Source organism: Hydra vulgaris, chromosome 11 (assembly GCF_038396675.1).
Source record: "Hydra vulgaris chromosome 11, alternate assembly HydraT2T_AEP".
NCBI lineage: Eukaryota > Metazoa > Cnidaria > Hydrozoa > Anthoathecata > Hydridae > Hydra > Hydra vulgaris.
The window spans coordinates 37,861,582-37,873,953 of NC_088930.1; the positions used below are offsets into that span (position 1 = coordinate 37,861,582).

General features: G+C 27.8%; 1 protein-coding gene across 3 annotated transcripts in view; it reads right to left on the bottom strand.

Annotated features, from left to right (window-relative positions):
• LOC105846914 (phosphatidylinositol phosphatase PTPRQ) overlaps positions 1 to 333 on the bottom strand; it is a 146,565-nt gene extending 146,232 nt beyond the window's left edge. For all 3 annotated transcript variants that reach the window (XM_065810984.1, XM_065810983.1, XM_065810982.1), the window contains exon 1: positions 195 to 333. In XM_065810984.1, the coding sequence (XP_065667056.1) occupies positions 195 to 203 (9 nt within the window). In that variant the 5' untranslated portion in view covers positions 204 to 333. The remainder of the gene's footprint in view (positions 1 to 194) is intronic.
• Positions 334 to 12,372: the final 12,039 nt, after the last annotated feature.

Below are 12,372 nucleotides of genomic sequence, written 5' to 3' on the forward strand. Positions count from 1 at the left end.
TTTGACCTGGTTGTTAATGAAGTTAAAAGTGCTTCCCGCGATTTTCGAAAATTTTTTTTGAGTAAGATATTTGTTATTCACTAGCAATATATTTCTATTTAAATCAGATTAGCTTTGAGGCCAAGCTTATTTATCATATTCATAAAAATAATAACTAGTAAACAAAGTAGACAATGTTAAAAAATATTAGTTACCTGCTTCATTAGAAGTCTGTAAAAAATCTAAGAACTATAATTGATTCGAAACAGTTTAAATATGTATGTATATGCATATAATTATATATAATACTCTGATATGCTTTAAGTTAACGTTTTATGCTATCAAAATACTCACAAATAGTTCGAAATATATAAAAAAAGAGTTTAAAACTTTTGTTGAATTATTAATTTTCTGTTAAAATCAAAACTTAAAAATTTATACCTGTCTCTAATGCATATAAATAAAGCAAAAGTTTTTAACTTGTTATTTGTATAGAGCGTTCATTTTATTTCTTCTTATTTTATACCTTAATAAGTCCAACAGACGTCCCCCAGATGACGCGTGTCCATTGGGATGTAGAAAAACTTTCATATCAAGTTTTTGCTGCATTTTCTTTATGATAACAATATTCAGTTTTAAAATATAATATTACTAAACTTTTGCGCATAAAAATTGTAAATTTTTTAAGTTAAAAAATTCAATAAGTTCACGTTCAAAATTCTTGATTGTATGGAATTATTTAAAAATGTATACATAAATATACTTGTATAAATATTCTTAAATAAAAGCGTATTGGTATTTAACTTATTAATGGATAAAAAAAATAAAATGGATAAAAATAAAAATACTGATAAAAACGAAATGCAATCAAATACAGAAGCTACAGAAATATCTGTGAAATTAGTTCGTGAAATATTCTCTGAGATGTTTAAGAAACAACAAAAAGACATTCTTAAACTTATAAGTGGAAATTTAAAAATTGCAAATGACAGAATCGATGGACTTTTGAAAGAAATTAAAGAAATTTAAGAAACGTGCAAAGCTTTGCAAGTTGAAAGTAATTTGAGGAAATTCGAAATGGGAAAAATAAAATGACAGACTCTCAAAATTAGAACAGACTAAAAAAGATATTGAAAACAGTATCACTTTTACAAAAGATACACAGGAAGAAAAAATTATTAAAATTGAAGAAAAAATTATTACAAAAGTAGCATTTAATGCGGAAGAAAAAACTAAGCTGCGACAACTGGAAGATCGACTGAGAAGAAATAATTTGCGTCTCGAAGGAAAAGCAGAAAGTGAAAATGAAAGTTGGAATGTATCTGAAGAAAAAGTTCTTAATATCTTTGAAAACAATCTAAATGTAAGTGGCGTAGTTATTGAAAGGGCGCATAGAACCGGAAAAACTGGGCTAAGCAAACCTAGATCAATCGTGATAAAACTCCTGAACTATAAAGATAAAATTAGCATATTAAAGAATTCAAAAAAGTTAAAAGGAACAGGAATATTTATAAATGAGGACTACTCCTTGGATACCCTGACCATACGGAAAAATCTCTTTGAAGAAATGCGAACTCACAGGAACAACGGTAAATATTCTGTTGTTATTTATGATAAATTAGTAGTTAAAGATTTTAAAAAATCACATAAGAATGCTTAAAGTATATTTATTTATTATATTTTTATGTCTTAAATAATAATCTTAGTTTTTATTTGTTAAAATGACGGAAGCCAACAGTTTTAATGTTTTTGACATATCAGAAAGGAAAAACGCACTAAACCGAATTAATAACGATGATAAAAACATGAACTTTTTTTGACGAAATTTCAGTAGATACAACATATTACAATGTTGACGATGTTAAACATGTTCTTAATTCTTCATCATCTTATTTTTCATTATTACATATAAACATCAGAAGCATAAATAAAAAATTTGAAAATTTAAAATTGATGTTAAATGATATAAGTAACAAGTTTAGTATTATCTGTCTGACAGAAACTTGGTGTCATCGAGACGCGATAAATTCTAACTTTCAATTATCAGGATAAAAACCTATTCATCAACCGAGAGAAAACGGCAATGGCGGGGGCGTATCTATTTTTGTCCAAAACTCATTGGTTTTTTAAACATGCTGAAAACCTCAAAGTAAATGACGCTGATTGTGAGCCATTAACTATTGAAATAATTAATAAAACAAATAAAAATACATTTATAACTGCAATATATAGACCGCCAAACGGTAATTACAATCAATTTGAAAACCACTTAAACTATTTGCTACCAAAGCTTATTTAAAAAAATGCTTACTTACTAGATGATTTTAATTTGAATTTATTGAATAATAAAGCTAATAACCAAGTCGTGAATTTTATAAATACACTTTTGCAATACAGCGTTTTTCCCATGATTAATAAGCCAACACGTGTGACTAAAACAACTGCATCTATTATCGATAATATTATTACTAATAATTACACAAGGACTAAAATCCCTTTGGATTTTAGTCCTTGTGTTTTTTTAAAACAGTTGGTATTATTAAAACAGATTTAACTGATCACTTTCTAGTTTTTCTGATAATAAATTCTGCAACCCTTGAGAATAAAATAAAAACAAAAACTGTATACGTAAGGAAAATAAACAATGAATCAATCGCCACGTTTCGTGATCTCTTACATGAAGTAAACTGGGAACTATTGACTGATTGCAATGACGTTAATGATGGCTACAATTTTTTTATTCGCATGTTTACAAGACAATACAAAAAGGCCTTTCCAAAAATAAAAAAATTGTTAATTCTAAAAATTTGTTAAGCCCGTGGATGACTAGAGGACTCATTAAGTCGTAAAAAAGGAAACAAAAACTTTACCAAAAATTTTAAAAAAAAAAGAGCTACAAAAATGAAATAAAATACAAAAAATATAAAAATTCTTTTGAAAAATTAAAAAAGCAACCAAAAAAAAATTTCTTCTCTTCGTTACTTATTAAAACATTTTGAAATGCAAGGAAAACATGGAATGTAATTAAAGAAATAACAGGAGTGGGAATTGTGAAAAGTGATAATCTTCCAAAAAGATTGCAAAGAGATGATAATAGAGGAGATGCTTTTGTTAATAAAGAAATTGCTGAAACATTTAATAGCTTTCTTATAAATATAGAAAAAAAGCTTGCCGGTGCAATTCCTTAGGGAAAAAAATCATTTAAATCTTATTTGAAAAAATCTGATTCCTTCATGGAGGAGTCGAAGCTTTTAATTGATGAACTTCGACTAGCAATTAGTATGCTGAAAAAAAATAAAAGTGCGGGTCTGGGTAAAGTTAACCCTGATGTTGTAAAAGCGGTCTCAGATATTATAGAGAAACCTCTTTTTAAAATTTTTAATCTTTCCCTAAAAAACGGCATTTTTCCTGACCAACTAAAATTAGCAAAAATAATTCCGATATACAAAGGTGATGACTCAAAAAATCTAACTACAGACCAATTTCCATACTTTCTTGTTTTTCCAAAATACTAGAGCGTATTATGCACAACAGACTGTACAATTATCTTGAAAAAAACAACATTCTTTATCATAAACAGTTTGGATATCGCAACAACCATTCCACGGAACATGCAGTAATTGATCTTGCCAACCAAATTTTAAATGGTTTTGATAACGACAGTTACACACTCGGAATTTTTCTAGATCTATCAAAAGCATTTGATACTGTCAACCACAAGATTCTAATTTATAAACTAGACAATTATGGAGTAGTTCACTCCAATTTAAAGTAGCTGCAATATTATTTACAAAATCGTAAACAAGGAGTACCATATGACTTAACATGTTCCCCATTTGAATCAATAAATTGCGGAGTTCCCCAAGGATCAATACTTGGACCCCTGCTGTTTTTAATTTATATTAATGTTATTTATTTGTCTTCAAAAATACTTAATTATATTATTTTTGCTGATGACAAAAATGTTTTCTTTTCTGACTCAAATTTAAAAAATATTTTTTATATTGTAAACACAGAATTAATATATCTTAATGAGTGGTTTTAAGCAAATAAACTTTCTTTAAATATTGAAAAAACGAAATATATTTTGTTTGCTAAGTCATCTAAATCCGAGAACCTTCCACTCAAATTACCTGAACTAACAATTAACAATATTAAAATAAAAAGAGATTTTTCAATGAAAATACTAGGAATAATTTACGATGATAATTTAAATTGGAAAAGCCAAATAAAGGTAGTCGAAAACAAAGTTTCAAAGACCCTGGGGATTATGTACAAGACAAAACATCTTTTAAATAATTCATGTTTAAAAAATTTATACTTTTTATTTATACATAGTCATATTAACTATTGTAATATTGCCTGGGCAAACAACCATTTATCTTTCCTAAAAATTATTTATACAAAACAAAAGCAAGCAAGTATATTAGTTTTGGGCGCAAGTAGATACGAAAGTGCCGAGCCGTTACTCAAGGAAATAAATGCTCTAAATGTATACAAACTAAATATATACCATAACTTGTTATTTATGTTTAAACTTCAAAATGAAATGATTCCAAAATATTTTTTTAAAAGTTTCACTCGAATTAATCATAAATATGAAACAAGACATTCAATGAGTAATTACTACATCCGACTAACATCACTCAAAAAATCTGACTTCTCGACTATATGCCGGGGACCACGCTTGTGGAATTCGGTTCTTGACGAAAATATGAAAAAATTAAAATCTATTTCTACATTTAAAAGAACTATAAAAAAACACTTACTAAATTTAAACATTACGTACATTCTCTCATTTTTTTAAAAAAAATAGAAATAATTTTGTATTTTTTATTTTTTATGTACTTTATTTAATTTTAATATTGTATTGAATATGTATATGCATATGAAGCGAATTAAAAATTTTTTTTTTGTTTATTGTCTTTAATAAGTATACGAATATGTACAGATTTGTAATTTTTTATTTGTTATTTTATATTTTAACTTAATCTTAAATTTCTTCTTTTTTTAACTTTAAGTTCTATTTTTTAACTTTAAGTTCTTTTTTAACCTTCTAAAATTTCTAACCAAATTTTTTTTTTTTTTTAAACTTATTAATTTCACTCTTTTATATAATATTGGAAGATATAAAATTTAGTTGTATTTTTTTGTATTTCACAAAGGGACATGATGATAAGTCATTTTGACTTCTACTTGCCCCAGTCAGCTTGTAATTATATATATTTGTTTAAATTTATAGATAACATTGTAAAATGTGTAAAATGACAAAAAAAAAATTAAAAAAAAAAAAAAAAAAATAAGCAACCGTTGCGTGGGTTAACAGTGCACCTTTATTAAAGCTTTTTCAAAATTATTATGAAAAATTAAGTTTTATACAATTCTCTTATAAGTTTTCTTACAAATTCTCTTATAAATTTTCCACAATTTAAAATTTTGTACAATTGTTGAAAATTTAAAAAATGAAAAATACTATTTTAGCACTACATTAGTTCTCTCTTGTAGGAATTTTGGATTAAAAAAAATAAACGAGTGAAGAGTTTATGATAAAAAAATTAACGAGTGCTTAATAAACCTACAATTTGGGTTAAGCGAGCACCTTAATAGTTTTTGATGAAATATTCGGAAATTATAAACATTTTTATATATGAGTGATTAAATTTGACTTTAGAATAAGCATAAAAAAGGTTTCTTTTTTAACACAAAATAATTAAGTAAAAAAAGTTCTATAATAAATTTCCTTTAAACCTCGAAGAAGTGATTTTCGAGGCATCCAAATACTATCAAAGAATCTTTTAAGTCTAAAAAATATTTTAATTATTATCATTTTTGTTATCATTATTTTATATCATTTTATATCCAGCTCATCAAGCCAAAAAAAAACTATTAAACTGAAATTCTTTATGTTTATGTCACCTGATCTTAATCCATAAATAATGTCTGGGAAAGTCGAATGATGTGTAGAGGTTCTAAAAGGAGAGTTTAAGAAATATGGTCTAAACTTGACAAGAACATGTTGCGACGAACTTGTGAGCAAGTACCTGAACGTCTGAAGTTTGCGATTTCATCAAAAGATATTTTGAACAATAAAAGGTTTTTTATTACTATTCTGTGTTTAGTTTGTTTTATGATAAATAATTTCATCATAGTCTCAACCCAACTCTGATTTATCAGGTTTTCTTTTAATGATATTTGATGTTTCGAACCCATTTACAGAAATTTTTTATTTAGTTATTCCTTTTCCCCATACTGATTTCATGAGCCCATAAAACACAACGTCAAGAGGTTGTAGCAAGTGCGTACTGTTTAGAGGTATAATAGCATTCAAATATGGTTAGCTTCATAAATATCAATAACATTAATAAACAAATAGCATTATAAATTATCAGCTATTCGTAGTTTTTATGTATCGTTGTCAACATGTCTGAAATAAGAAAATGCTAATGTTTGCATCTTGTCTCTAAAAAAGTAGCCATCAAACCACCCAGATTTAGTCCGTTTATAACGTACACCAATTGGACCTCCAAATATCTTAGTACTCATTAGAAGTTCATCTTTTTACACTGTATATAAAGGAAGAAAATACCATCAGCAACACATGCAAACATAGTAGACACTAGTGATTTTTATGTATTTATTTCTCTTTCTGTGTGTTTATTACCTTTTCTTAATACCATTTTTTTTAAATTTTGAGTCATTAAAAAAATTAGTTTATATTTTGTAATTGCAGTTTATTATATTTTGTTATAGAACTAGGGATGGCGAAAATCCCGGACATTTTAACCCTGGGAAATTTGTCGCCGGAAAATCCCGGGATTGAATAGGAAAAAAAACACAATCGTAGAAAGTTAAGCATCAGAAGAACTAGCTTTTAAGTAGAGCGCGGGGCACCATAATACACTTTTAGATTTTGTTTTGTAACTACTTTTTTAAACAGTTTTTTTTTTTTTTAGCGATTAGTGCAATTTGTAGATAAATATTATACTTTCAAAAATAAATTCTAAGATTAACAAAATAAACGAGGTCAAACTCGTAAAAACTTATTGAGTAAAATTCGAATTTTGTATCAAGTTTATTAAATTGCGATCAATAGTTTTTTTTTACCGTTTTTTAATTTAGTTTAAGGAATTATATTTCAGTAGTTATTTTGGTTAAAAAGTTTTGGCTACATGGAATATTTTCCTTAAATCAATGACTTATTAGTAGTTAGGTGACATTACAGATCAACCTCACTCTGTCCGTCTCATTAAACATGTTCGCAAAATTAAAATATTTTAAATTCAAAGGAATGAAATATGTGTTGAATTGCTGCCGTTGCATTTGTTATTAAATTGCGATCAGTTGTTTGTTTTTTTTTTTACCGTTTTTTACGTTTTTGAATAAATTTTCGTTTTAAAAAGCGGTGCCTAAATAGGGAGTATTATTCAGTAATTTCGTTTTGGTTAAAGGAGTGTTTTTTAAGTTAGATTAAAATAAGTGGTGTTTCAGTGGTCTGTGAGTTTGTTAGCTAACGTGTTTTGTGTTTTTAGTGTTCGAAGTGTTAAAGTTTTATATGTCATTTAATGTCTTTATTAGTATTAATCTGTGAGTTCCTGAATAATTTGACTCGTCTTGTTCAATTTTGATGTTACTTTGTTTTCTTTGACGTGGAACTATTAGGCGTCTTGATTGGTGTCCGTAGTATTATTAAGTGTTGATTATTGATGTCTTGTAATTTTTGTGGTTTATGTTGTGATATAAGTTCCGTTTGGGTTTTACGTAAGTCTGGTTTGCATAAAGGAGCTGAGTTAAAAAGTTAAGAAAGAGTTGAAAAAGATTGTGTATAGTCAGGTAAAAAGTGTGCAGGGTGTGTATATAGTTATTTGTCCAAAGAAGTTGTTGCCCAAGTCCCGCATCCCGTTCCAACTAGTGGGACGGTAGAGGGGTAAAATCTACTATTGTTTCGCAAAAGAAGTTATTAAAGTTCCACTACTTATATGGAACCATCAGGCCATAATAGTCTTAAGAGAAGGAAGAAATACTTTATATAAGTGCAAGGGAGTGCTAGATAAACTATAATATTTGGACACATGTCCAGTATTGAGAGGTGGTGTTTGAAAGAGGGTGTTATTCTGTGATTAAGTTAGAGTTAAGTCAGTGTTGTTTAAAATTTAAATAAGGGTTGCTTCAGTGTTCTGAAAGTTGTTTTAATTATTGTGATTTGTGTTTGTAGTGTTCTAAATGTTAAAGTTTTATATGTTATTTAATGTCATTATTTGTATGAATCTGTTTGTTCATAAATAGATTGTCTCTCCGTCTTATATAGTTTTGATGATATTTTTTTTTCTTTATATACAAGGTTCGCAACTAGAACAAGTAAGTCTAGTTACTAGTGGAACATATTTAGCCGTAAATGCCTGGGAGAAAAGAAGTGATTGATTATATTAGAAATTATTTTTGTTTTTACTTAAGTACAGTTTTCTTTAACTTAGTACAGATGATCTGTAATGACACTTTATTACTGATTAGTCAATAATTTGAGGAAGTCGTTTTCCGACTGGCTCTTCGTTGGCAGACTCAGTGATCCTTTTTTGTTGCATTCCATCTTTCAGTCTGTTTTATTACATTCTTAAATGTTGTTGGGCGTTCTTCTGGCTATTTTTTGGTAATCTTGCGTGGTGAAGGTATTAGCTGATGAAATTTTTTGTGTGAATTTATGCTTTTTTAGTTTATTGTATATTGCTAAAACCAATCCGACAAATACGATTAGTTCAAGCCGTTTAAAACTAATTTAAATAAATTTAAAAATAAACTTTGCTGTTTGTAAACCTAAATTTATTTACCTAAAAAACTTGCTTCAATGTTTTTGTCGTGCATCGGGGACCTAAGAGATATAAGAAATAAGAGACATAAGAAATCAATTGTATTGTATATCTTGAGTCTTTCCATAGACTTCCCCTTGTCTAATTTTATAAGTCAAAATATGTTCTTTTAATAATTTAGGACACTTTCGGATGTTTTCTATATTTCTTATTTTTTATGCTCTCCAAACACAAAAAATTTACTAACCAATCACCTTACACTTTCATCTTCCAATCAAGTAACACTGTCTCTGACCAATAGCATTATTATTTACTGAAGCTTAACTTGAAGGACATTTTTGCATTAACTTTATATATATACATATATATATATAAAAATCAATTGTAAACTTTTAAACGATTTAATTTTATCATTTGTTTATTACTGAGGATATATTATGTATGTACTTCACCATAAATTTTTTTTTTTTACAAAATTAGACTTTTATAAAATGTATATACGCCGCTGGGGCAAGAAGAAGACAAATTCAGTCTTATCGCCAAGCCCCTTCAAAACAAGAATATAAATAACAAAAAAAAAAAAATATTACCATTATCAAAATGCATAAAATACATATATAAATGCAAATATAAAAAATGCTTTTTATATATACAATATTATTTTTTTTCAAACTTTTATTTATTAAGATTTCGAATTTAAAAATAAATAAAAATGCGATAAAACATGAATATAAAGAATGGTAAAGATTGAGATTAAAATCAAAAATAAATATGATCAAAAATAAAGTAAATAATAAGTAAATAAAACGAGTGATTACTCCTATTCAAAAGTTTAAGAAGAAGTCTAGTTCGTTGTCAATTATCAAAAGTTTATTTTTTATTTTATTTTTAAATTGATCAAGGGAAGGAGTTTTATTTAACTCATCCAATAACGTGTTCCATAATTTAGGTCCTCTGATTGCAATTGAGAACTTAGTAGCAGAATAATATGCTTTTGGTTGAATACACTGCGACCATTTTCTATAAACGCATGTGGATTATGTCTTAAAAACGTACTTAACTTTATTTTTATAGTGTATTTCATTAAATTATAAATAAAGTATAAAAAAATAACGAAAATTATCAAAAAATAATATCAAATTTGAAAAGAGGTCAATCATAAATGAATTAAGTTCAAAAGATAGCTGACTATTTTCTATAGACGCAGTTTACATTTTTAAACAAAACCGTCCAAGAAAATGTTTTTATCACATTTTTAGTACTCGATTGGACCTCCTTCTCGCTCAATTACTTGATAAATTCGTTTTGGCATACTTTCCACCAAGTTTTCTAGTACTTTTGGCTCCATATCTTCCCAGCATTTTGATACCGCTACTTTTAGCTCTGCCACAGAGTTATATTGCTTCTGGTCAGCATAGATATGTCTTACTATGATTCCCCAGATGTTTTCAACAGGATTCAAATCTGGACTGCAAGCAGGCCACCACATTCGCTCAATTTTTTTAGTTTCAAACCAAGCTTTAGTCTCGTTACTAGTGTGAATGATGGCGTTGTCTTGTTGAAAAACAAACTTTTTGCGTCTATATTTGTTTTTAAATGGAAGCAAACATAATTTTAGCACATCTATGTATTCAGAACTTTTCATTTTGCAAGATGTAAATGCTAAATTTAACTTTCCTGTTGCACAAAACCCAAGCCAAACCATCAAAGATCTACCACCGAAATTACTTGTCGAAAAATATTTGGGTTCTTCCCTCACATCACGCCAGTAGCCACTAAAACCATCAGGCCCATCAAGATTAAACTTTTTCTCGTCCGAAAAAATCACCTAGTATTGAAAACAAAAATATTCAGCTATTTAGACATCTTAAGTATTCATGAGAATTTAATCTAAAATTTCTTACTTGTTCCCAAAATGCGTGCCATGTTTTCATGGGCGAATTCCATCCGTTTCTGTTTGTGTACGAGCTTTAAATTTGGTGCTTTATTCATTTTTGATCGTACTATATGTGGGATGTCTTTAAGAACTTTTCTAATCGTCTCCTTGCAAACATTTAAACCCAAATCTGACTTAATTGTTTTCAAACATCTTTATGAATTTGATGCGAGTCGAACAGTTCTGCGTTTTTCACGGTCTGAAACCCTAGATTTCTTTGGTTTTCTCTTGATTGTTGCATAATCTGTTGGATTTTTCAAGATATTACGGATAACGTGATCTGATCTCTTCAATCTTCTAGCAATTTCTCGATTTGGAACTTTTTCTCGATGATAAGCCAATATTTGACCTTTTTCAATATCGGTAAGGACCTTTTCTTTCGGCATTTGGTTAAGTTCAACTTATTTTCGACTCACAAGCTAAAAAATACTACAGAATATAAGAAATTTGCGACAAAACTCGTAAAAACTTTAGTGCGTCTATAGAAAATCGCCACGTGAATATTAAAAATTTAATTATTTTAATACAATCAAGACAATTAATAATTAGATGCATAATGGATCATTGTTTTCTTACATACACTTATTCAAAAGTACCGTTAGAACAATTTTATTACCACTGTAGCACTGTAAACTCGCCAAGTTCTACGTGCGTCTATAGAAAATGGTCGCAGTGTATAACTGTTATTTAAAAGTCTTGTTGGGTATAAATGAATTATTTTTTCAAAAAATAGGTGCCATTTTATTATCTACTTTGAACATAAATATAAGAGTATGATATAAATTAAATTGAAACACGTTGAGTATTTTGAATTTATTAAAAAGAAGTTTAGTGTGCGAGAAGCGATCCACATTTCCAATAATTCTTACAGCGAATTTTTGTTTAATTAAAAGCTTTTTATTTTTAGATACATTAGTGCTGCACCAAGTAACGTTAGCGTAATTTAGATAGCAATGAATAAAAGTAAAATAAATAAATTTCAAACAAGTTTGGTTTAATAACTGTTTGGCTTTATATGAAGGCCTATATTTTTTGAGATTTTATTATGGATTATACGTATGTGCTCTTTCCACGTTACATTTTCATCTAAAACTACACCAAGAAACAACAAAGAACACTCACGCTTGACATAAGAATTATTAATAAAAAACTTAAGAAGTTTTAAGGGAACGTTGTCTTTATCACGAAGACGATGGAAGAAAGTACATTATGGTTTTTTAATATTTATGGACAATTTATTCGATATAAACCATTCGCATAGTTTTGCAAGCTCTTTGTTCATTGTTGCAAATAAAATATTATTATCTTTGTTAGAATAAAATGCATTTGTATCGTCGGCAAATAAAATTGAGTAAGTCATTTATATAAATGAGAAATAAAAGCGGTCCTAAAATTGATTCTTGGGGGACTCCGCAGTTAATTGTCATTAAATCTGTTTTTTCGCCATCATATAAAACGCATTAATTTCTATTCTTCAAATAACTCTTAAGCCAACCTAAGTTAGAATTTATGATACCATAATTTTTAAGTTTATATAGAATATTATGATCAACGGTATCAAACGTTTTGCTTAGATTAATAAAGACACATAAAGTAAACTTTTGTTTATCAAAAGATTTAAATATTTCTTGTACAAGATTAATTATTGCATGATCG